The sequence below is a fragment of the Bufo gargarizans genome, chromosome 5, assembly GCF_014858855.1.
Source record: "Bufo gargarizans isolate SCDJY-AF-19 chromosome 5, ASM1485885v1, whole genome shotgun sequence".
Lineage (NCBI taxonomy): Eukaryota > Metazoa > Chordata > Amphibia > Anura > Bufonidae > Bufo > Bufo gargarizans.
In genome coordinates this window covers 7,719,003-7,746,078 of record NC_058084.1, presented here as the reverse complement: position 1 = coordinate 7,746,078, position 27,076 = coordinate 7,719,003, and the positions used below count along the sequence as shown (strand labels likewise).

The 27,076-nt window shown below is 44.3% G+C and overlaps 1 protein-coding gene across 2 annotated transcripts in view; it reads left to right on the top strand.

The window, feature by feature from the left end:
• The window catches only part of ZFAT (zinc finger and AT-hook domain containing), a 162,193-nt gene that overhangs the window by 133,718 nt on the left and 1,399 nt on the right, over window positions 1-27,076 (top strand). For both annotated transcript variants that reach the window (XM_044293725.1, XM_044293726.1), the window contains 3 exons: window positions 12,812-12,930; window positions 18,125-18,248; window positions 21,558-21,682. In XM_044293725.1, the coding sequence (XP_044149660.1) occupies window positions 12,812-12,930; window positions 18,125-18,248; window positions 21,558-21,682 (368 nt within the window). The remainder of the gene's footprint in view (window positions 1-12,811; window positions 12,931-18,124; window positions 18,249-21,557; window positions 21,683-27,076) is intronic.

Here is a 27,076-nt window from a genome sequence, read left to right as displayed (position 1 = left end):
AGCGATCTTGTGTAGCCTCAGGTTAGACAGAGAGAACATCTCCTGGGTTCTTTTAAGAAGACTGATTGCAGTCTCATCTGAGGGCATTGATTTCCGACAGTCATCCACATAGAAGCCCTTCTCTACAAAGAGTCTGACATCCGCTCCGTACTTCTCTTCTACTTTCTGAGCCGCACGTCTTAATCCATAGATGGCAACTGCAGGAGAAGGACTATTGCTGAAGATGTGAACTTTCATACGATACTCTGTAACATCTTTAGAGGGATCGTTGTCCTTGAACTATAGGAATCTCAAGAAATTTCTATGTTCCTTTTTTACTAGGAAGCAATGGATATCAGCCGTGAATGCAACGGAGTCTCTGCAAAAAACGGAGCACTCCTATAAGCTTGTTGTTTAGATCTGGGCCTGACAGCAAAACGTTGTTCAATGATATGCCTTCATACTTGGCACTTGAGTCGAACATGGGTAGGTACCAGCGCTCTTCCGAGTCTCGAAGTACGGGTGCTCGCTCTGCATGACCGTTCTGGAATATCTTTTCCATGAAGGTAAAGAAGTGATCTCTCATCTCAAATTGTTTGAAAACTTGTTCTCTATTGTTGGGTAAGCGTGGTCTTTGAGGCTTAAAGGGTAGAGGTGCAACCCAGCTTTTTGTTTTTTGTCCTGCACCATTTCCTGCTCCATTATATCTAGGAACAGTCTATCTTCGAAAAACATCGCCATACGATTGTCCTCTTTAGTCTTGCGGAAGACTGTGGATCTCAGGTGGTCTTGATTGCCATCCCAGATTAAATCATCGTAGGTGCAAAGGTACCTGGTGATAAAGTGGTTTGAGGCATTTCCTTGATAAAAAAGTGATTTTCGTATGGTTGTAGAAGAGATAGGCGTCCATTCTCAAGTGTACTGGTAAGCATGCTGTTGACTACTGTTGGTTTGTGTACACCTCCCAAACAGACTTCTCCTACAATGACTCATCCTAGGTCAAGTCTCTGGGCGTATGGAGCGTTGTGAGGTCCATTGATTTGCTGTCTAACCTTGTGGACCTGTAGGATATCCCTCCCGAGGAGTAAGACTATCTGAGCTTTGGGATCAGGTGTCTTATACGCTTCAGGTGAGGCTGATGCGCTCCTACTTCTGGCATGGGTATCTCAGACCTGTTGTCAGGAATCTGGTTACATTCCAGTATAGTTGGTAAAGGCAGACGCACTTGACCATCTCTGGACTCAACTATGTAGCCGCTTGCCCTCCTTCCGGCTGTTTCCACAGTACCAGCACAAATTTTTAGAGAGTATGGGGCACTTGGTCCTCTAATGTCGAAGCTATCAAAGAAGGCAGACTTTGCTAACGACTTGTTACTTTGATCGTCTAGAATTGCATACACTTTGATGGCTTTGCCTTGGTCGTCTGCTGGGTAAATTCTCACTAGGGAGATTTTAGAGCAGGTCCTGCCTCCTATGAGGCCTCTGCAGACCTCTGTGCATTTACAAGTAACTGCCAGAGTGTCAGTATTTGTGTCCTTCAACTCCCTGCGATGGTGGCCCAGGGTGTAGAGCTGTGTTATGATCTGTGCTGTCACATTCAGCACACTTTGTACTAACCTGATAGTCCCTGGCGAAGTTGAAGAGCACTATTTAAAACAGATGTTGTTCTCCTTGATGAAGGTATTGCGGTCTTCCAATGACTTCTCCCTGAAGGTTCTGCACTTAAGTAGGGAATGTGTAAGGGACACTGTCTGCTTGGGTCCTTTGGGTTTGTCTCCTCCTTGATAGGAGCTGAACTCTTTATGGACTGAACCTGTGGAAGAAACGTTAATTTTGTGGACCTCCACCGTTGCCCTATGAGGTTTACTGACTAAGGTGGTGGCACATGACATGAAATCAAAGCTAGGATCATTTCTGATTTTTGCTTGTTCAGAGACATAATCTACAAATACATTAAATGGAGGAAATGGTACATTGTAAGTCTGTTTATACCGAGAACCATACATGACCTACTTCTCTTTCAGGTTGTATGGAAGCTTCTGAACTATGGGATTCACACCTCTCGCAGTGTAAAGAACTGTCAATCCCACCAGATCTCCTTCTGCCTTTGCTACACTCAGCTCCATTAATAAGTCACTTAACTCCCTAAGCTTTGAATAGCCTTTGTTCGCTATTTTTTGAAAGTCCTCAATTCTCTTAACTAAGGCTCTTTCTATGACCTGCTGTGCCACAAACCTCATCAAGTCTTTCCCAGACCCTTTTTAGACCGTCTGGATAATTTACATTGATGTCCTTTTAGTGTGTTCGACGGACTCACTTCCCAGCCATTTTACCAGGAGATCCCATTCCTCACTACATGAAGGACCTATGTCTCTGGTGGCATTTTGGAAGGAAGCTCGCCAAGCTCTATAGTTCTCAGCGCGGTCGCTGAACTTTACAAGTCCCTTGGTGGCCAGCTCACGTCGAACAAGGAACCTGGCAAAGTCCATTGTGGCTTGATTGGCGCTGGAACCGGCTGTTGTGTTGTCAGAGTGAATGTGTGGTGCACGGCCACACCTGTTGGAAGTCTCTGGTTTAATCCGGTCTGTGTAATACCGTTCTGAAGCGAAGGGCATCTCTTTAAGCAGGGGCCAATTTCTGATTCTCTGTTCTGGAGAGAAGTTGTTGTAGCCGGATTCACTCTGATGTGTATTCTCTAGTTTGCTGCCAGGAGACTGATAGTCGACTTTCTGATGATCCGAATAAGCATGTTGGCTTGACTTGTCAATAGACCGATTTGTATTAGGCTGTGGATCCGGGTCGTCATCTGACTTGGAATGTTGATAGACATATTGTAAGGTTCGCTGTTCTGGATCTTGGAATTTAAGTTCTGGCTGGACAATGCTGCGATGACTCTTGGTTTCTAGATGTTCAGTGGCTTCTAGAAATTCTGCTTCTGCTATGGCAGCTGCTGTCTCTTTATCAGCGGCGAGTTTTACTAAAGTTGCTTCAAGTTGCGCTGTCTCCATACTCGGGGAAGCTTCTCTTAGCTTTATCTGCATCTCTTGTTCTGTGAAGCTGGATTTTGCCTTTGCAGCTTCTGCTTTTGCGTGTGCAATGGCGTCGGCTTCTCTGATCGATGTCCTGTTAGAGCCACTTATCTGAGACCTTGTCTTGACTGAAGATGCTCGACTGTTAGCTCGTCTGCGTAGCTAATGGCGGGCTTTGTATAGTCTGATATTCAGTGCGACTGTTAGGAGACTGTTGCGATGTCCGTATGCAGGCTCTGCGTGGATAACGGCGGGCTCCGTATAGTCTGATGTTCTGAGCATGTTCTCAGCAGTCGTTTCACTATACTGTCCTCATACACGTTAGCACGGTGTGTAATCTGACATGTAGCTAAACCCCCTGTCTTCATAAGAAAAAGACTGTGTAACCTTCTCTTTTATTGCTAGTAGACTGTGACAGGAAAGGTGAAACTACAGAATAGAATAGTAGTATTTCAGAACATAAATATTCATAGTACATGGCATGAATACAGAATATCTGCTATACTTACCGTACATGAGGTAATACAATGATAATGAGCTATCAAATACGAGAAACATCTAATAAAGTGTAATGTCACATAGAAAGTGTCCTTACCGACTATGCTTGTAAGGCTACTTTCACACTTGTGGCAGTGTGATCCGGCGGGCAGTTCCGTTGTCGGAACTGCCCGCCAGATCTGACTATTTGGATGTGACTGAAAGCATTTGTGAGACGGATCCGGATCCGTCTCACGAATGCATTGCAAGAACGGATCCGTCTCTCCGCTTGTCATGCGAACAGACGGATCCGTCTTGTATATATTTTTTTCCACATTTTTACCGGTCTGCGCTTTTGGAGGAGCAGGATGTCTCATTCCTGTCATTAGTGCCAGGGTCTTTTAGGTATTCCTGTGTATGAACTTGCCTACCTTTGGGGTCTGTTCATACTGGTAGCCAGTCGGGGCTTTGATTAGGGTTTCCACTAGGATATGTCCATCTTCCTTCCCTAGTTTTCAGGCCTTTTTTCCTTTTCCCCTTTTCCCTCCTATGTTTGGTGGGGGGTTTCCCTCCCACAATAGAGCGCGACACTGATTCCCTCTACTATACATTACTATGCATGCTGTATTGTAATGCGTTACACTATCAGCATTACACTGACAGTGTGCCTATGAGATCCAGCCTGGGGGCTGGGTCTCGTAGGCTTCCGTAGCTGGCAGGCTCCGATGCCTGTGTAAGACATCGGGCTTTCTTAGCAGCTATCAGTCCCCTCTGTTTTCACTAATGCTGGCGGAAAGAGCATGGGCCCCGTTGTCAGTAACAACCGGGCCCCTGCTACTGTGTCCGCTTGATCAGAGCCCAGTGCTCCAGAATAAATCCTGTGACCAAGCGACGTATGTGTGTGTGTGTGTGTGTGTGTGTATGTATATGTATATATGTGTATGTGTGTATATGTGTATATGTATATATATATATATATATATATATATATATATATATATATATATATACAGGGAGTGCAGAATTATTAGGCAAGTTGTATTTTTGAGGATTAATTTTATTATTGAACAACAACCATGTTCTCAATGAACCCAAAAAACTCATTAATATCAAAGCTGAATATTTTTGGAAGTAGTTTTTAGTTTGTTTTTAGTTTTAGCTATTTTAGGGGGATATCTGTGTGTGCAGGTGACTATTACTGTACATAATTATTAGGCAACTTAACAAAAAACAAATATATACCCATTTCAATTATTTATTTTTACCAGTGAAACCAATATAACATCTCAACATTCACAAATATACATTTCTGACATTCAAAAACAAAACAAAAACAAATCAGTGACCAATATAGCCACCTTTCTTTGCAAGGACACTCAAAAGCCTGCCATCCATGGATTCTGTCAGTGTTTTGATGTGTTCACCATCAACATTGCGTGCAGCAGCAACCACAGCCTCCCAGACACTGTTCAGAGAGGTGTACTGTTTTCCCTCCTTGTAAATCTCACATTTGATGATGGACCACAGGTTCTCAATGGGGTTCAGATCAGGTGAACAAGGAGGCCATGTCATTAGATTTTCTTCTTTTATACCCTTTCTTGCCAGCCACGTTGTGGAGTACTTGGACGCGTGTGATGGAGCATTGTCCTGCATGAAAATTATGTTTTTCTTACCTTGCAGACTTCTTCCTGTACCACTGCTTGAAGAAGGTGTCTTCCAGAAACTGGCAGTAGGACTGGGAGTTGAGCTTGACGCCATCCTCAACCCAAAAAGGCCCCACAAGCTCATCTTTGATGATACCAGCCCAAACCAGTACTCCACCTCCACCTTGCTGGCGTCTGAGTCGGACTGGAGCTCTCTGCCCTTTACCAATCCAGCCATCTGGCCCATCAAGACTCACTCTCATTTCATCAGTCCATAAAACCTTAGAAAAATCAGTCTTGAGATATTTCTTGGCCCAGTCTTGCCGTTTCAGCTTGTGTGTCTTGTTCAGTGGTGGTCGTCTTTCAGCCTTTCTTACCTTGGCCATGTCTCTGAGTATTGCACACCTTGTGCTTTTGGGCACTCCAGTGATGTTGCAGCTCTGAAATATGGCCAAACTGGTGGCAAGTGGCATCTTGGCAGCTGCACGCTTGACTTTTCTCAGTTCATGGGCAGTTATTTTGCGCCTTGGTTTTTCCACACGCTTCTTGCGACCCTGTTTGCGACTATTTTGAATGAAACGCTTGATTGTTCGATGATCACGCTTCAGAAGCTTTGCAATTTTAAGAGTGCTGCATCCCTCTGCAAGATATCTCACTATTTTTTACTTTTCTGAGCCTGTCAAGTCCTTCTTTTGACCCATTTTGCCAAAGGAAAGGAAGTTGCCTAATAATTATGCACACCTGATATAGGGTGTTGATGTCATTAGACCACACCCCTTCTCATTACAGAGATGCACATCACCTAATATGCTTAATTGGTAGTAGGCTTTCGAGCCTATACAGCTTGGAGTAAGACAACATGCATAAAGAGGATGATGTGGTCAAAATACTCATTTGCCTAATAATTCTGCACGTAGTGTGTGTATATATATATATATATATATATATATATATATAGCGCGCTTGGTCACGATCAGGTTAAGATTTCACAACTTGCCTTTAAAGAGTGAGGCAGCCTTGTAAATATACTACCGGAAAATAGTAAAGGAAGAAAGAAGACCTGGAAAACTTACTGCGAATGAGCTGAGACTGACAAAGTATAAACTGCCGGTGGTGCCCCCTTTTTTGGGGGTTCTGCAACAGGGTATATTTTAACCCCTTAAGGACATAGGACGTACCGGTACGCCCTATTTCCCGAGTCCTTAAGGACCGAGGACGTACCGGTACGTCCTGACTTAAAAATGTAATTCCGGCGCCGCGGGGGTTAATCGGAACGGGATTTCGGCTGAAATCATTCAGCCGGCATCCCGTAACAACGCAGGGGGGGGTCATTGGACCCCCCCGTATCGGCGATCGCAGAAAACCGCAGGTCAATTCAGACCTGTGGTTTTCTGCGTTTCCGGTCCATTCGGGTGTCCTGTGACCCGATGAACCGGAAAAAGACTGCGATCGGTGGCGTAATTTTACACCACCAATCGCAGTCCGAGGATTTGAGGAGGCGGTGCTGGCCCTGGTGCTGAACACTGCTGTCCAGGGTGCTGACTGGTGCAGGGGAGAGAGGCGCGAGATTCAAACTTCCTGCGCTCCTCTCTCCCCTCCTCTTCCTGTTCTGCACGAGCACCCGGCAGCATCGTCCAGCACCAGCTCCTGTGTCCCCCTAATCGCCATCCATCACCCTCCTGCACCCATCGCCACCCAGGTAGGTTAGGGTCAGTAAGGGAGAGGCACCGTTAGGCAGGGAAAGAAGGGAAAAGTAAGTTAGGAAAAAAAAGTACTTTTATTCCAAACTTCCATCTAACCCTAATCCAGATTCCCACAGTGGGGTTTACTGAAATAGACTTTTTTAGTTTTTTTTTCAGTAACCCACTGGTGAATTTGATGGTGGAGCAGACGAATCTGTACGCCCAACAGTTCGTCGCTCAAAACCCAGGCTCAGTTTTGGCTAGACCCGGTGGCTGGACGCCGGTCAGTGCAGCCGAAATGAGGACATTTTGGGGCCTCGTGCTGCATATGGGTCTAGTCCAAAAACCCAGTGTCAGGCAATACTGGAGTGGGGACGTCCTGTACCAGACCCCACTGTACAGTATGGTCATGACACGTCACCGGTTTGAGGCCATCCGGAAATGTCTGCATTATTCCGATAATGCAGCATGTCCACCCCGAGGTGATCCTGCCTATGACCGGCTGTATAAGATACGGCCGGTCATCGATCACTTTGGGGCCACATTTCAGCAGGCCTACGTACCTGGAAGGGAGGTCGCGGTTGATGAATCTCTCGTTGCGTTCAAGGGGAGACTCAGTTTCCGCCAATACATTCCCACAAAGCGGGCGAGGTATGGCGTGAAGCTATACAAAATTTGTGAGAGTACCTCAGGGTACACTTACAAATTTCGTGTGTACGAGAGGCGAGATTCCCGTATTCAACCCCCAGATGGTCCCCCCACTCTGGGTGTTAGCGGGAAACTCGTGTGGGACCTTATGTACCCACTGCTGGATAACGGTTACCACTTGTACGTGGATAACTTTTATACCAGCATTCCCTTGTTCAGGTCCCTCGCTGCCAGATCCACGTTCGCTTGTGGGACCGTGCGGAAAAATCAACGCGGCCTCCCTGCCTACCCCCTCCAGGTACCTATCCCCAGGGGTGAGACCCGTGCACTTACCAGTGGAAACCTGTTGCTGATCAGGTATAAGGACAAGAGGGATGTCCTTATGCTGTCCACAATCCACGGTAACAGCACCACCCCAGTCCCTGTGCGAGGTACCGCGGCAGCGGTCCTCAAGCCCGATTGTATCGTCGACTACAATCGGTATATGGGAGGAGTTGATCTCTCTGATCAAGTCCTCACGCCATATAACGCCATGCGCAAAACCCGGGCATGGTACAAAAAAGTTGCGGTCTACTTGGTGCAGGTTGCCATGTACAACTCTTTTGTACTATCCCGAAGCGCTGGCAGCACAGGGACATTCCTCCAGTTCTATGAGGCAGTCCTCAAGGACCTGATCTTTTCGGACCGGGAAAGAGCAGGCCGGAGTACCTCGGGAAGTAGAGGCGCCCGGATCGTCCCTGGCCAACACTTTCCAGGTGTGGTCCCCTATACTGGAAAGAAGGGACGGTCCCCAAAAAAAGTGGAGTGTGTCACAAGAGGGGGATACGGAAGGACACCACCACTCAATGTGACACGTGCCCCGATCATCCGGGCCTCTGCATTATCGATTGCTTCAGGGAGTATCACACTTCCATGGAGTACTACATTTTTATAATCCCCAACAGTTCACTAGAGAACTTTTATGTTGTAAAACCATAACTCCCAGCATGCCCAGACAACCTACAGCCATCATCAGGGCATGGTGGGAATTGTAGTTTTACAACATCTGGAGGGCCGCAGTTTTAGGATGCCTGCTTAGTGTCTCCAAAGTCTGAGAGCCATACATATTGGGCATCGTCGCGTGCGTAAAAGTCGTCGCTATAAAAATAACTTTTTACCCAACGCCTCGGATGAACGGTGTTAAAAATATAAAATAAAAACGGTGCCAAAACACCTATTTTTGGGCAAAATTTAAATTTAAATCCATTTTGCCGGTAATAAAGCAAGGGTTAACAGCCAAACAAAACTAAACATTTATTGCCCCAATTCTGTAGTTTGCAGAAACACCCCATATGTGGTCGTAAATGGCTATATAGCCGCACGGCAGGGCATAGAACGAAGGGAACTCCATACGGTTTCTGGAAGGCAGATTTTGATGGACAGTTTTTTTTTTTACACCATGTCCCATTAGAAGCCCCCCCCTGATGTAGCCTAGACTAGAAACTCCAAAAAAGTGACCCCATCTAAGAAACTACACCCCTCAAGGTATTCAAAAGTTACTTTACAAACTATGTTAACCCTTTAGGTTTTCCACAAAACTAAATAGCGAATGTAGAAACAATTTTAGAATTTAATTTTTTTGTTACATTGCCTCAAAAAAGAGTAATATAGAGCAACCAAAAATCAAATTTACCCCAAAAATAGTCCCAAAACAACAACCACCTTATCCCGTAGTTTCCTAGATGGGGTCACTTTTATGGAGTTTCAACTCTAGGGGTGCATCAGGGGGCTTGAAAGGGTACATGGTGTAAATAAACCAGTCCAGCAAAATCTGCCTTCCAAAAACCATGACGTTCCCCTTCTTCTATGTCCTGCCGTTTAGCCAAATAGTAGTTTACCACCACATATGGGGCGTTTCTGCAAACTACAGAATCAGGGCAACCCATTTTGAGTGTTGTTTGGCAGTTAACCCTTGTTTTACTCCTGGAAAAAACTGATTATATTGGAAAATTTTCCAAAAAATAGAAATTTCAAAATTGTTTCTCCATCTGCCATTAACTCTTGTGGAACACCTAAAGGGTTAACAAAGTTTGTAAACCCAGTTTTGAATACCTTGAGGGGTGTACTTTCTTAGATGGAGTCACTTTTTTGAAATTTCTATTCTAGGGGTGCAACAGGGGGCTTCAAATGGGACATGGTATAAACAAAACCAGTCCTGCAAAATCTGCCTTCCAAAACCCATATGGTGTTCCCCCTCCTTCTATGTGCTACCGTTCGGCCAAACAGTAGTTTACGACCACATATGGGGTGTTTCTGCAAACTACAGAATCAGGGCAACCCATTTTGAGTGTTGTTTGGCAGTTAACCCTTGTTTTACTCCTGGAAAAAATTGATTATATTGGAAAATTTTCCAAAAAATAGAAATTTCAAAATTGTTTCTCCATCTGCCATTAACTCTTGTGGAAGACCTAAAGGGTTAATAAAGTTTGAAAAAACAGTTTTGAATACCTTGAGGGGTGTAGTTTCTAGAATGGGGTCATTTTTGGGAGGTTTCTTTTATCTAAGCCTCACAATATGACTTCAAACCTGAACTGGTCCATAAAAAGTGGGATTTTGAAGATTTCTCAAAAATTTCAAAATTTGCTTCTAAACTTCTAAGCCTTGTAACATCCCCAAAAAATAAAATATCATTCCCAAAATGCTACAAACATGAAGTAGACATATGGGGAATGTAAAGTCATCACAATTTTTGGGGGTATTACTATGTATTATAGAAGTAGAGAAACTGAAACTTTGAAATTTGCTAATTTTTCAAAATTTTTGGTAAAAAATGTATTTTTTTATGCCAAAAAATTAACTTTTTTGACCCAATTTTAGCAGTGTCATGAAGTACAATATGTGACGAAAAAACAATCTCAGAACGGCCTGGGTAAGTCGAAGCGTTTTAAAGTTATGAGCACTTAAAGTGACACTGGTCAGATTTGCAAAAAATGGCCTGGTCCTTAAGGTGAAAATGAGCCTGGTCCTTAAGGGGTTAAGGCAGAGTCACATTAAAGGGCATCTGTCAGCAAATTTGTACCTATAAATACTGCTTCCTATGTACAAGAATATAACTACTATAATACTGCCCCCTATGTACAAGAATATAACTACTATAATACTGCTTCCTATGTACAAGAATATAACTACTATAATACTGTCTCCTATGTACAAGAATATAACTACTATAATACTGCTTCTATGTACAAGATTATAACTACTATAATAATGCTCCTATGTACAAGAATATAACTACTATAATACTGCTTCTATGTACAAGATTATAACTACTATAATACTGCTCCTATGTACAAGAATATAACTACTATAATACTGCTCCTATGTACAAGAACATAACTGCTATAATACTGCTCCTATGTACAAGAATATAACTGCTATAATACTGTTCCTATGTACAAGAATATAACTGCTATAATACTGCCTCCTATGTACAAGAATATAACTACTATAATACTGCTCCTATGTACAAGAACATAACTGCTATAATACTGCTCCTATGTACAGGAATATAACTACTATAATACTGCTCCTATGTACAGGAATATAACTACTATAATACTGCTCCTATGTACAAGAATATAACTACTATAATACTGCTCCTATGTACAAGAATATAACTACTATAATACTGCCTCCTATGTACAAGAATATAACTACTATAATACTGCTCCTATGTACAGGAATATAACTACTATAATACTGCTCTTATGTACAAGAATATAACTACTATAATACTGCTCCTATGTACAAGAATATAACTACTATAATACTGCTCCTATGTACAAGAATATAACTACTATAATACTGCTCCTATGTACAAGAATATAACTACTATAATACTGCTCCTATGTACAAGAATATAACTACTATAATACTGCTCCTATGTACAAGAATATAACTACTATAATACTGCTCCTATGTACAAGAATATAACTACTATAATACTGCTCCTATGTACAAGAATATAACTACTATAATACTGCCTCCTATGTAGAAGAATATAACTACTATAATACTGCTCCTATGTACAAGAATATAACTACTATAATACTGCTCCTATGTACAAGAATATAACTACTATAATACTGCTCCTATGTACAAGAATATAACTACTATAATACTGCTCCTATGTACAAGAATATAACTACTATAATACTGCTCCTATGTACAAGAATATAACTACTATAATACTGCTCCTATGTACAAGAATATAACTACTATAATACTGCTCCTATGTACAAGAATATAACTACTATAATACTGCTCCTATGTACAAGAATATAACTACTATAATACTGCCTCCTATGTAGAAGAATATAACTACTATAATACTGCCTCCTATGTACAAGAATATAACTACTATAATACTGCCTCCTATGTACAAGAATATAACTACTATAATACTGCTCCTATGTACAAGAATATAACTACTATAATACTGCTCCTATGTACAAGAATATAACTACTATAATACTGCTCCTATGTACAAGAATATAACTACTATAATACTGCTCCTATGTACAAGAATATAACTACTACAATACTGCCTTCTATGTACAAGAATATAACTACTATAATACTGCTCCTATGTACAAGAATATAACTACTATAATACTGCTCCTATGTACAAGAATATAACTACTATAATACTGCTCCTATGTACAAGAATATAACTACTATATTACTACCTTCTACTGTATGTACAAATAAGTATCTGTTAAAATGCTGCAATGTATGACAACCGTTTTCATTGGACATAATGGAAGGCTTTATCTGATTCTGTGTCAGACATCTTATGTTAGGGAGCTCCTCTGGTATTTTTGAGTAGTTATTTGTAGAATATTTGGTGCAATGATGGCATCACTATTGCTCTTGTTGCACCCAAGCTCCACTTCTTTCTGTAGCCAGTCCCAACCTCGCTGCTTTGAGTGACGGTCCAGCAACTGAACAGAACTTGGATGCAACAAGAGCAATGGTGACGCCCTCATTGCACCAGTGGCCTAATTTGCATATTAAGAAAGTGTCATCACTATGGCATGGAGCCTCAGCTTTTTTTCTGTGGTCAGTGGGTAAATCGTGGGCGGCCGCTGATGTCCTCCATGTATTGCTTCACCTCTCGGAAATGTTCTTGAATGTTCTCCGCTTCCAGATGCTAATTATCTGTGTTCTTTTATGTGCTCCCTTGATATCGGAGGCGTACGGTGGTCCTATGGCCTACGTTATTGTCGTCCGCTTTGTATTCACGCAGAATATGTGCAGAGGATCTTTTATCAGCTTTGTGGTGACGCCTTTTGTGTTCTCTTCTCTTGGTTCAGGCGGAATAAAGTGCCCCGTGTGCAGCTTCGTCTACGGCACCAAGTGGGAGTTCAACAGACACCTGAAGAGCAAGCACGGCCTGAAACTGGTGGAGAACGACAAAGACGCCGGGTGGGAGGTAAGAGCTTAGGATATGCACGTAGACATTTCATGTGAATGTGTCATCAGAAAATGATGACAGCTTTTGATAATGTTTTACATTTTCCATACCATAAAATCCTGCAGTTTTCACAGTGACCACTAAGCCTAATAGCAGGCGCCACTTTGTGGTCTGTACAGATCACTTTATTGTAGTTATCTGCTTATCTGTCATTCTAATCCTGCCTATAATGATACCACCTCTGTGTATAGAGAAGACTGGATCCCCCATTCACAATAGAGGATTGTCAGAGCTTATCTATTCCTTCCCTTGTACAATGACCTCTGCACAGGTCAGAGACCAGGCCTAGAAGACTCTCCCATAGAAGTCACTGAGGTCCCCTCCTGACCATTGTGTCTAGTGACCACGGGGCTGCCGTAAAGCAATTCTCTTAATGCTGCTAAGAGCAGCTCAGACAAGATGGCTGCCCCCATAATCATGTTCTGGAAATAGAATAAAAAAATCTGAGCCTTTGTCAGGTCGAGCATGCTGGATGATCATACGGCCATCGCTGTGGGGACTGTCACGCGTCGGAGGAGAGAGCCGCAGTAATCTACAGGGGGTTTCCTATGTGTCCAGTTTCCCCCTCAGTCCCTGTGTTTACCGTCTAATGGATGCTTTCGGATTACCATAATTCAGCTGCGTTACGATTACTCCTGTTTTCGGGCCGGGCAACGGGATTCTGACATTTGTTTGTAAATACATTACAGTTCTGCTGATTTTTTATGGAAACCATCAGCAAGCATATGAATACCCACCCATTTATCTGATCTCCTCTAATGCAGAAATCCAGTTAAGTTTGCCACTACATATTAGGACTACTCTACGTACTCTTTCTATACTAGTATCAGAGATACGCCATCACTTTCTGAAATGGAAAATCCCTATAATCCACCATCCAGTAAGGGCGTGTTCATACTGTCAGTGTCTTGGTCCGTGATTGTGAGCCAAATACTGGTGCGGGTTAGGGCTCATGCTCACGACCGTATGCCCTCCGAGACGTACCGTCCGCCGTGAGCGGGCCATATATCCCGGAGCGGCATACATCGTGCACACAGCATCCTAGATTACTGATCATATGAGTGCAGGACAATAGTCCCGCGGGCGGCCCGATGTGCACAGTATCATAGTAACCTATGATACTGTGCGCTCCCGTTCACACGGTGTATGCCGCTCACGGACCATATGTCTCGGAGTGAATACGGTCGTGTGCATCATCCCTTAAAGGCACAGAACAGGTGCAGATCTCATCTCTGTGTATGTTTCACTCCTGGCTTTGGCTCACAATCACTGATGGAAATTCACTGATCAAACACTGACGGTGTGAAAAGTTTAAATCGGACATCATATAATACATGATGCATATCTCTTTCTGACAACTAGAACCAGCCCTGTACCTCACATGGATCCAGAGATATCCCTATTCATTGCTCCAATTGTTCTGCTGGATTTATTTCGAGCTGATAACTCAGGGGGCACATCCTTTCTGCTGCAGCTCAGGCGGCGTGTCCTTTTTGCCACTTTTCTCTTTCTGTGAAAGCTTCCAACAGTAGTTCCAGCTTGTGGAAGTTGGAGGATGGAACTGAGCATGTACGACCACCCTAGCGATGTTACTGAGGTGGACAGAGAAATCAGGAAAAGCACAGACAGCAGGTGGCGCTATACAGATGCATTTTATTGAATAACTCAGTGATTATACTTTGAAAAATGCAGAATATTGTTCATATTTTCTCCCAGAAAGACTTTTCCTGTTCCATATTTTTACTGTCTGTCCTTCTGATATTCCAGAACATTTAATAGTCTGGCAGGTCCTGTTGATGCTGGAGAATAGAAATTCTGCTATAAATAAATGAAATCCACTAAAAGAAATAGGAAATAACATGGTCCAATAGTAGATCACAAAGTGGAGGCCAATGACACTGTGATTACTAGAAGCCTGTTACACGGAGTTACTGAGCCTGGAAGCTAGGGAAGAAACGGGTCACCTCCTAGACAACCCTAATCCGGGCCCTGACTACCTATCAATATGAATAGACCCTGAAGGTAGGAATATTCATAGCTAGGATACCTAGGCCCTGATCTCCCTAGAAGACCCTTGAATAAGTATAGGACCAGAGACGACCCATTCCTCCCCAGATGGACGAATGGAAGTCTCTGTCTCAGGCCCAGATACAACAACAGGGAGTATAACAAATACAAACAAACGTGACACTTAACTTCTGTAGAGATGGAAAAACAGGAACACCAGAGACTACCTCACACCAGCTCAGCCAAACCCAAATGAAGCTATCTACCGCATAGTCAGAAGGGTGGGTTGAGACTAAAAAGGGTAGAAGTGATGACAACAGCTGAGAAAAGGGATGTGGTCATTAACCGTATCAACACTGAATCAAGAGAAATCAAGGGGGCTGTTAGATTCCTCCACGCTCAGCCAATCTCCTTTATTTCCTGATCTCAGTCACCTGAGGGACCGTGGTTATATGGAGTTCCACTTTAAATCTCAGTTTCCCTGCCATTTCTAACGGGGATAGGTCTCTGCCTCCTCCGCTCTTATTACATTTGTGCCATTTCCATCCTTAGTCATTTTTCTCAGACACTTGCACATTGATTTTTATATTTTTTTCCTCGTCCATCTTGCATACAGAATGTGAAAATCATTATTCTAATGCCGCCGCTGGTTACATTGTAACTGTCAGCGATGAAAAATTCTGATCAGATAAGGGGCGTCACCGAATTGGGGGGAAATGTGACATTTTGTTTGACCTTCTCTCTGATTTATTGATGTTGATTTTAAGCCTCCGCCGGCCTCTGGGAATGGATTCCCTGTCGCTATCTGCTGATCGTGCAGCACGTTTCTTCTCTCTTATGGAGAAACAACATCTGCGCGAGCGCGTTCCCAGTATTGGTGCGGTCTGGCCGGTCGGAGCAGGGCAGGTGATGAATGTACGGCTTGCCAGGGGGTTGTCAGATAAGCTCTGGCAGGTCGGCGGTATCTAAGGACAGTGATTAATGCGCACACAACGGCCGGAGTAAATATGGCGTCTACAACTTTCTGTGTCTTTCATCTGATGCGCCTTCCCTCGTCAGTGTCGGGCGGATATCGACGCAACGTTTTTGTGGTTGTCCCAAGACGTTCCCTGTATCATTCAAGATAAGAAGTATTGCATCTTCAGGATAAACTAGACCAGGGATGGCCAACCTGCATCTCTCCAGCTGTTGCAAAACTCCTGGCATTCCCAGACTGCCTACAGGAGGGCATGGTGGGAGTTGTAGTTTTACAACAGCTTGAGAGCCCCCGGTTGGCCATCCCTGATCTAGACCCTGAGAAAAGCAGGGAAAAAAGTTTAGACCAGGAATGCTCAACCTTCGGCCCTCCAGCTGTTGCAAAACTACAACTCCCAGCATGCCCGAACAGCCTACAGCTATCATCCTACAGCAGGGCATTGTGGCATTTGTAGTTTTACAACAGCTGGAGGGCTGCAGGTTGAGCATGCCTGGTTTAGAAAAAACCTAATATAATAACTGTATAAAAGCTCCTTCAGTGCACAATATAAATGTGAAAAACGTTTTTTAATATCTCACTTCTATGCTGAGATATGAGCTTTTGAAGTTACAGGCCCAAAGCCTTAGGCTGCACTACTGAGAGCTGAAAATGTGTCCTTTTCAGTTTCATAGAGGTGCACCCTGCATGTGGACCTTTTGAATTTAGCTCGCCAATTACCTTGATGTCCCATACCTATACCCTGCCACTGCTCAAGCCCGGTGGGAAGTCTCTGTAGTGCAGCCTCGGGTTTTAGGCCCGTAACATTAAACGGTTATGTCTCAGCTTAGGATTATGATATTTTAAAATGTTTTTCACATTTCTGATGTGCCATAAAGGGTCTTTTTGAAATATCTTCCAAGGGGCTCCGTTATAGGGTGTCAGCAGTGCCAAGTGTTTGCAGGAGTGTTGGAGTCAGTTCACACAGAGTATTTTCGGGTGTAGAATTTCAGGCCAGTTCTGCACCATAAACCTTTGGCTTTCAGCTGCGGGTTTGTAGTTTGGATGCGGTAGATCTGCTTCATTCAGTAAGGCTAATCTGTGAGTAGACACCCGTCGCGGTCTCTGTGCGGAGACGGCGCTAAGGACGGAGACATCCCTGCCAACTCAAAGCCTGCAATTTACAGGGGCTGCTTAGTGAGCACAATTGATACCCACTAATTGGGGCCCCAAGGTCATAATAGACCTGTCTACTTAAATGGGTTCTCCCCTTTCGACTATCCCTTTGCAAAAAAGGTGACCGTAAGGAGCGCACACCGATCAGCTGTAATTTTTATGGAAACCTGTAAGTGTTATGTTTCCCTGCAGCGCCACCAGAGGGCAGATTAAGCATTACAACGGGCCCATTGCTTTCAAGTCCTCCAGAGCAAGAGGTGCTCTATGTAGCTGCTCTCCACTCTGGCCAAGAGATGACAATCCTGAACAGCAGGACACCCCCCCCCCCCCCCTTGTTATCTTAGAATTCTCTAAAATTCCCATAAAGCGTTGTCCAGGATTAGAATAACATGGCTGCTTTCTTGTAGAAACAATGCCACACCTGTCCCTGGATTGTGTCTGGTGTTGCAGCTCAGCTTCATTGAAGTAAAGGGAACGGAGCTGCAATACTAAACACAACCTGTGGACACCACCACCAAGCCGGCTCCCCATAGAAGTAAATGGGAGCGTACCGCGCATGCGCAGCCCCCGCTCCCATTCATTTCTATGGGGCCGACGGAAATAGATAGCAAAGCCAGCGCTTGGCTATTTTCGCTGGCCCCGTAGAAAATGAATGGAGGCCGGCTGCGCATGTGCAGTGCGCCCTCCGTCACTTGTGGGGCTCCGTCCTCAATATAGGTGTAGTGGGACCCGCACCTATAAGACAATGGGGGCATATCCTAGCGAGACGACCATCCATGATGAGACAACCCCTTTAGGCAACTGATTGAATAATTGCAACAATGTTTCATTACCAGGAAGCTTGTGTGCACTTTGTATCACATTAATTGCTGTAATTGGAGATACTGTAATTGGGGATACTGTACGAGCCATCGCCCTACAAACCACAGTACTAATAACGATTCTCCCTGTACAAACACGGTGTCATCTCTGCAGCAGATCTCATCTGTTCTCGGTTTTTTATTGTGCGGAGTTTAGCAGTCGGATGTGACAGAAGAGGTCTCTACCCAGTTCCTTCATATCACTGAAGCCGAAGCAGATGTTCAGGGAACACAGACAGCTGTTGCCGCTCTCCAGGATCTCCGCTATACCTCGGAAACCAGTAAGTGGAGCGTGAAGTTCTGTCTTCCTGGGAAGACGAATGAATACTAAAGCGTCAGCAAACAAATAACAATGGCGCTAGATTTGTCAGTCTACTTATAGGGCATCCACTGTGTGTTGGTTGGCATACAGAGGAAGGAATCATGTGCTTGTTGTGGCTGCAGTATTAGCGAGGTGGTAGCATCATGAATGCCAATGCTGCAGTTGCCATCACATTCAGGTGGGACGAGGTCTGGAATTTCCTTTCTAAAATGAGAGTACCCCTTTAATGTAAGTTTTTTTTTTTTTTTTTTTTATATGCAGGAGGTCTTCCACAATACGGCAATTCTGCCATCTTGTATGAGCCCCACGGTCTTGAAGCCACCTTATAAACCTATGTTTTGACCACATGCTCAGAAATTTTCTGCTGCCGTCTAACTTTTTGGTTGGGTTTTAATTGATGCCTATTGCTAGGTGACTACAGAAGTAAAATGTAGTCCTGGAGGGGTCTAATTGGTTCCTAATATCTACAGAATCAGTAAATATGATAAAAAGTTGGTGAAGTAGCTGTGTTACAGGAAACGGGTAACATTCCTCCACCAGGATCGAACATTACACTTTTGTAAAGCCTCCTCCTCACAGTCAGTCAGCTTGAAAGGGTTCTCCAGGAATTAAGAAAATGAAAATACCTAAATATTACTTTATTATAAATATATTACCAAATACCTTTCATTAGTTAAAATGGCTCGTTTTGTCAGGGGAGCAATCATCAGGGGAAATAAAATGGCCGCCGTCCTATCAGTACACACACAACCTGTCCTAATCACACAGCAGGACAAGTTACATCAGAGCACTGAGCTAAAGAGCTGCCTCAGTCTCCTCTCTGCTCTGCTTGTCAGGGATTATGATCCTGAATACAGGTGATAAGATCTTCAGCTGAATCTCTGTAGAAATAGAAGTTATGAGGAGACATGAAGTACAGAGAGGAGGGTGGGAGTAATGAGCAGCAGCTCTTGTACACAGTCTCCATTACCACTGTCTGTCCGCACTGTACTTCATGTCTCTTCATGAACTCCATTCCTACAGAGATTCAGCTAAAGTTCTTATCACCTGTATTCAGGATCATAATCCCTGACAAGCAGAACAGAGAGGAGGATGAGGCAGCTCTTTACCTCAGTGTTGTGAAGTAACTTGTCCTTCTGTGTGATTAGGACAGGTTTTGTCTGTACTAATAGGGCGGCGGCCATTTTATTTCCCCCTGATGATTGCTCCCCAGACAAAACGAGCCATTATAACTAATGAAAGATATTTGGGAATATATTTGTAATAAAGTAATATTTACGTATTTTCAGTAACATATTTTTCTTAATTCCTGGAGAACCCCTTAAAGAAATGGACTTAGAAATCCCCTGTCCTTGCTGCGTTGTGGGCATTGTGATGTCTTAGTGAGGTCCCATGCTAGTGACTGACCTCGGTGAGCCAGATTGGAGAGGCACTCTGTAAGAGCAAAAGAAGGGTAGGGACACTTGGTGCAGGCACCGCGTGCCCAAGACTCTGCCCAAAACTGTGCAACATGCAGTCTTACCAATCACAGCGTGGTTTTCAACTTGAAAACTGAGCCAGTTTGCGGTAAAACAACGTTGCAGCAAATTTTGTGGCCACTGAGTCTCTACTCAAAGGGTTTGTCCATTATAACATACAATTTTCAGACTCCATTTACCGTATTTGGGAGGTGTTGTCTGGCTCTGTGAAGGACTACCAGAACTTCAGACCTAGTAAGGTAAAGGTTGAAGAACACCTGCCAGCAGAATTAACCCCATTGAACCAGACGTACCACCTGGTAGAGTTGGTCCTGCTGATCCAAACAATACCTTAGTTAGGGTTCTATGTGGCATCATTCCTGAGGAATTGACGTGTGTAATATGTAAATGAGGTCATTGGAGCACCAGGGGGCTGGCCTGAGCCTTCGAAACACCATATCGTCAACACTCCACAGCTCCGGCCGCTCCCTGTTAATTGATAGGGCCAGACATCTTACCTGACCCTGTATTCTTGTGACTGCGCCCGGGTATTGTGCATGCGCAGAGGATCTGCTGCTGCTTCCTAAGCATCGCAGATACCTACTTCACATGCGCCAATGATGTCGGCATACACCCAGACGAGTCGAGCAGAGCTGCTGAGAGGATCAGCCAGACTCCTCTGTCCAAAGCTGCCTCCACTTCCAGTTGTAAAGTTACATCACCTGCGCATGCACCGAGACCCAGAACAACAGTGAAGGTACAAGAATACAAGGCTAGGTAAGAGGAAATGGCCGGAGCAGTGAAGTATGACGATATGTTGTTCCGAGGCCTTAGGCCAGCTCCTTAGTGCTTCAATGGCCTGATTCGCAAATTAATAAAAAATTTAAATTCTCGGGAATGGCGCCACAAATCATTTGAATCAGCAGGATCAACTCTACCAGGCGGTATGTCTGATTTAATAGTGTTAATCCTTCTGCCAGTTTCTCTTTAAATACATTTGTCTGATTGGTTTGATATAATTCGGTTGCTGATTAATTCCTGAGATTATGCTTGGATTTACTGCTGGGAGAGGGGTAGAGAGAGCTGTTTTTATGAATTCTAATTGTCTTAAGCCGGTAATATTATCACGTTACTTGCACATTCAAGATTTTGTGAATGAGTTCAAGGGGTGGAGGGAGGAGATGGTTGCCTATCGCAGGCTCCATCAAATTCCCTTAAAAAGTAACACATGTAGCAGTGCCGAATTTGTCATTTAGCAATTTGGGGCTGGCTGTGGGTGCACGCCGATATCTCTGGTGTCCGATAATACAGTAAGCTTACCTGCAGATCTAGATCTTGTGTTGCTCCGTGGCCACCTCAGCACTGCTACATCTTAGTTTAGGTAATGGGCCTTTCTGTCTTGAGTCATCCACTACAATACGTATGAAGATGCAGCCTAATTTCTAAACATTATTTAGTTTCATCTCCGCAAATGACTCTGCAGAAGCTTTGCTTTGTTTATCAGGAGAGCTGCAGATGGTCACACAGATGGCGGCCTTAGAGGAAGCGTACACAACGCAAAAAAAAAAAAGAAGAAAAACACATTATAAAGCTCCTCAGATCCTTTCATCTAATAGAAAGTAAAGTCGACTTGTTTAATTTCCTGCTCATTAATTATGTATAGTTAATACGTTCTGTAGCGCGGCGCTTATCTACAGCTTGTCTACTTTGGCAAACATCATTTCGTGAAAGTTGTAAAAGGGCGCAGAGAACCTCGCCAACTGTTATTACCGCGCCTTCAGATAACTTGTACTGGTTGACTTTCTCTTAAGGTGAGAAGCTCGACCCCACGGCTGTCAACATCCTCCAGCAGATCATCGAGTTGGGGACGGAATCCCACGACGCTGTCGCCTCCGTGGTCGCCATGGCTCCCGGAACTGTGACCGTGGTGGAACAGGTGAGACCATTGTTTACACCTAAGGTTGACGTAAATTAAAGGGGTCCTGTCATCAGATACGTCTCAATAAAACCACCTCATCGGAGACACGTGCGCTTCACGGTTCCTAAGTGCCCACATTCTTAGGGCTCATGCACACAAACGTATTTTCTTTCAGTCTTCGTTCAGTTTTTTCTGCGGACCCTATGCAGAACCATTTATTTCAATGGGTCTGCAAAAAGAACAGAAGTTACTCCGTGTGCATTCCCTTTTCGTATGTACGGTCCGCAAAAAAAATAGAACATGTCCTGTTATTGTCCGCATTACGGACAAGGATAGGACTGTTCTATTAGGGGCCAGCTGTTCTGTTTCCGCAAAATACGGAATGCACACGGATGTCATCCGTATTTTTTGCGGACTGCAAAATACATACGGTCGTGTGCATAATGGATGTTTTATAATATGTAAATGAGCCCTTAGGAGCAACAAGGGCTGTGCTGTTGCACCTCCTTGCTCCCAGAGGCTCCACTCACTGCCCTTCATGCCCCCAGCACTGACTGACAGGGCCAGCACTCTCGCTTGACCCTGGAGTCTCGCTGGAACTCGTTAAGCACACGCGCTGTACAGGGAAAGAGCTCCTCCATCGTCTGATAGCGAGACGACAAAAACCTGAAAGACGATGGAGGAGCTCCATCCCTGTAGAGCGCGCGCGCTGAGCGAGCTCCAGCAAGACTTCTGGGCCAGGCGTGAGTACGTCTTCACTGCCTGACCCCGTGGTGAGCGGAGCCTCTGGGAGAAATGAGGTGCAACGGCACACTCTCGTTGCTCCTAGGGCTGTGATGGCTAACCTCTGGAACTCCAGCTGTGGTAAAACTGACTCCCAAGATGTACACTTGCTTGGCTGTTCTCAGAACTCCATAGAAATGAATGGAGCATGCTGGGAGTCGTAGTTTTAACACAGCTGGAGGGCCAGAGGTTAGCCATCACTGCCCTAGGGGCTCATCGGCATATTATAAAACATCAGGTTTCTCAAGAATGTGAGCACCAAGAAAGATGGGACCAAGGGATAGTCCAAGGTATTCCGATAGATAGGTAGATATGAGGTAAGTAGGTAGATAGATGGATATTGAATAGATAGATTGATATTAGAAAGATAGGAGATGGATGGATAGATGGATGGGAGATGGCTGGATAGATAGAGAGGTGGCTGGATAGATAGATGGACAGATAGATGGACAGGTAGGTAGGTAGGTAGGTAGGAGATGGATGGATAGATAACCAAAGAAAACAACTCTAGGGCAGCACACCTTGATACTGGAAAGGAGTGCTGAGAATGGTCCCAGCAAGGGACTGAAACGTCGCATGGGTGAATAAAGGATTACACATTTTTCACCATCTGGAAGTGCTGCGTTTTTTTCTATTTTAGATAGATACGAAATAGATATGAGATGGATAGATCATTTTTATTAATTAAAAGCAGATAGTGATAAAGATTTTTTTTTTTCTAATCTGTTTTTACTTTCCGATTTGTAGATATTTTTTTTGTACTATTTTCTATACATAGTTATGTGGGCGGCCATCTTTCCTGAGTTGCTGTTACCCTATTCAGATACAGCACTCGGACCATAGGAACCTGTAGTCTAAAGATGGCTCTTTGCCATCTATAGGAGATGCATGTGGGCATACTCTGTGAGGTTACTGCGCATGGAGGGGGGGGGGGGGGGGCAGGTGAGCTGTGACATCACCTGTTTTGAATGGTCCATCCTGTGTTATCTGTATGAAGGTGGTATCTGTCATTGTAATCCTGCCTGTGATGGTAGTAAGATGACTGCTGGAAAGTGATCGCTACAGAACTGAAGTGTCAGGGGATTGTTAGGCTTGGTGGCCAGTGGGAAAACTGCAGGCTTTTAGGATAAAAAAATATATATTGATGGGTACATGGGAATATTTTTTTTTTTAAAACACCAAAAAGTCTTGAAAAATATGTTAAACATAAAAAACCTGCATTAAATGGTTATTCTCTGATAGTACATTCCCTTTAAGCACCCTTCAATGCAGGGATTACTGTAGGTACCCATATGTCAACTGTATTATTACATCCCCTAATTCGTAACGATAAAGACACTGCAATCCGAGCCTACTTGCTGACGCTTTCCAGGTAGCCGACAGCTTGTGGTATCATGCTTGTTGATGGTTTCTATTTACAAACCATTGTTTTCCTGCGCTGTATAAAAAAAAGAAATGAACTGGAAAAAAAGGTGAAAATCGTGGAAAGTATACGGTAATTGGTGAGTACAGGGCCAGAGGCAGAGCTGCACACAGAATATGCCCCCATCGTACACATCACCGTTATGTTGTGCATACATCACAGCGCATGGTTAGTCAGTGTATTCAGCGCTTTTCCTCTTCCGTCTCCTCTAAATGTTTGATCCGTTTCTCTTAAAAGCTATACTCACACATCCTTGGCGTCTCCTTGAGGCAGTGGCAGCATGTGTCTTCCTCCCACTGTCGGCTCGCTGTGGTGGGTGTGCCCGAAGGAAGCGCTCGGCTCTCGCAGCGCTGCTGATCTTCCCCTATGTCACTATTCCATCAGGGAAGCAGCGTCCGTCCGTAGTGAAGGAGCATTCTCTTTCTCATCAGACTTTATTCATTCCAGGCGTGGACGTCGTGCCTCACTGCCGCTGTCTGACAGAGGGACCCCGGTCCAACGGTTCTCCCTATGAAGCGGCTGACATGGTGCACAGATGTAGCAGAGCTGGTGTAAATACTCGGGAGGACCTGAGTAAGATAAGTGGGTCGCCTGCTGTTCAATGGACCACCTCCTCCTTCAAAAGCTAATATTGCAGTTTAAGGCAAATGACCAGCTCAGCTCTGCTACATCTGTGATAATGCAATAAGAAAAGAATCTAGCCGTAGTAGAGCTGTATTCCCATATTGATGACATAACCTCAGATCGGCGGTCGTCTGTCTCACGGCACTCCGCCGATCAGCTGCTGCGATCGCTGCGTTCTCTTCCCCGTTTACCTGCAGGGGCGAGCAGTGTAATTACACCTCAAGTGAATAGAACGGAACAGCTGTAATTACACTGCTCGCCCCTGCAATGTCGACGGCGCGCAGCTGATCATGGGAGTGCCGGGAGACAGACCGCTGCCGATCTGATATTGGCGACTGTCCTGAGGACAACCCCCCTTAATGGTTTCTTCTTGCAGATCATCATCAGTCGGTAGGTTTATTTGCAGCATTAGGAATAATTACAGTGCCAGATGACCAACTCCATTCGTCTACATGACAATATCAGTCCTGCCACACCTGCGGTTGTCCGTATCAGCGATGCACTTCATATAATTGTAGTTTTTTTATTTATGATAGTTAAAAATGTAACAACAGTCTATTTTATAATGAGAGGGTTGTACAGAATTAGAAAACATGGCAGCGTTCTTCACAAGAACAGCGCCACATCTGTTCACAGGATGTATCTGGTATTACAGCCTCCCCCCCAATGGAGCTCAGCGGCAATACCTGACAGCCTATGAGCAGGCGGGGCACTGCTTCTGGAAGAAAGCGGCCATGTTTTCTGATCTTTAATAAGCCCGATTAAATAATAATTAGCTCTGGCACCTAATCTCTAAGGTACCAGCTGATCGTCGGGGATGCCCCAGTGTCAGACCCCCACCAATCTAATGTTGATGGACTATTCCGAGGATAAGGCCATCAGTATCAAAATCCTGGACAACCCCTTTAAGGATCTGCCAGATTTATCACACATTGTGCGACATCTGTTATATTTAGTGAGAATGACGACAACTCGGACTATAGTAAAAATGTATTTTGAAAACTCTCCCATTGAGTTCTGGAAAGACGAGGGTGAAGATCAGAAACAAAGCTGTGTCTTAAAGACCAAAATGAGTCCTTAAGGGTTTAGTTTATAACGGTTCTCTGGATACACGAGTGGAAACGAACTTCTGAAGGTTTATTAGTGTTTTGTTCTTTTCCTACCAATTGAACCTCCAGTAAAATGTCTGCCTCGTGTTGCTGTAACCCAGGGGGTATGCTCTTCAGCAGCGGCTTTCATATTTTCATTTAAACACCAGACTGGTATCAAATCGGAGCAGAGATGCCAACTAAGGGAATTGGAGCCGTCATCGTGGCTCATTGAACGGCTGGGATGGCGCTCCCTATTATTCAGCGGAGGGGACGCGGCCGGCGGCTGTTCTGTAAGAATGTAAATGAGACCGTTCAGAAGTGAGATGATCTAAACAGCGACTTTGAAATGCAAATCCTCACACAGAATTGTGATCCATCATACTCGGAAAGAAGATGTATGGATCGTTGTTGCAGAGCTGACATTTGAAGCGTGGAAAATGCAGCAAAAAACTGTTAATGATTTATATTTTTATGACGGTGCGCATAAAGTAAAAATAAGGAGGATGGGAGTCGGTCCCTTGTGAAAATATTAAGGGATCGAATCTAAGAGAAAAAAAAACCCTGCTGTGATTGAATAATACATGGTGGAGCGACCAGCAGAATCATAGTCTCCTTACTGACCGGACAGTGACCCACTGACACCTAGGGTACAGTGCAATAATACACTGACACTTGGGGTACAGGATAATGACACTGACACTTGGGGTACAGGATAATGACACTGACACTTGGGGTACAGGATAATGACACTGACACGTGGGGTACAGGATAATGACACTGACACGTGGGGTACAGGATAATGACACACTGACACTTGGGGTACAGGATAATGACACTGACACTTGGGGTACAGGATACTGACACGTGGGGTACAGGATAATGACACACTGACACTTGGGGTACAGGACAATGACACACTGACACTTGGGGTACAGGACAGTGACACGCTGACAATTGGGGTACAGGATAATGACACGCTGACACTTGGGGTACAGGATAATGACACTGACACTTGGGGTACAGGATAATGACACTGACACTTGGGGTACAGGATAATGACACTGGCACTTGGGGTACAGGATAATGACACTGACACTTGGGGTACAGGATAATGACACTGACACTTGGGGTACAGGATACTGACACGTGGGGTACAGGATAATGACACTGACACGTGGGGTACAGGATAATGACACACTGACACTTGGGGTACAGGACAATGACACACTGACACTTGGGGTACAGGACAGTGACACGCTGACAATTGGGGTACAGGATAATGACACTGACACTTGGGGTACAGGATAATGACACGCTGACACTTGGGGTACAGGATAATGACACTGACACTTGGGGTACAGGACAGTGACACGCTGACAATTGGGGTACAGGATACTGACACTTTGGGTACAGGATAATGACACGCTGACACTTGGGGTACAGGATAATGACACTGACACTTGGGGTACAGGATACTGACACGTGGGGTAC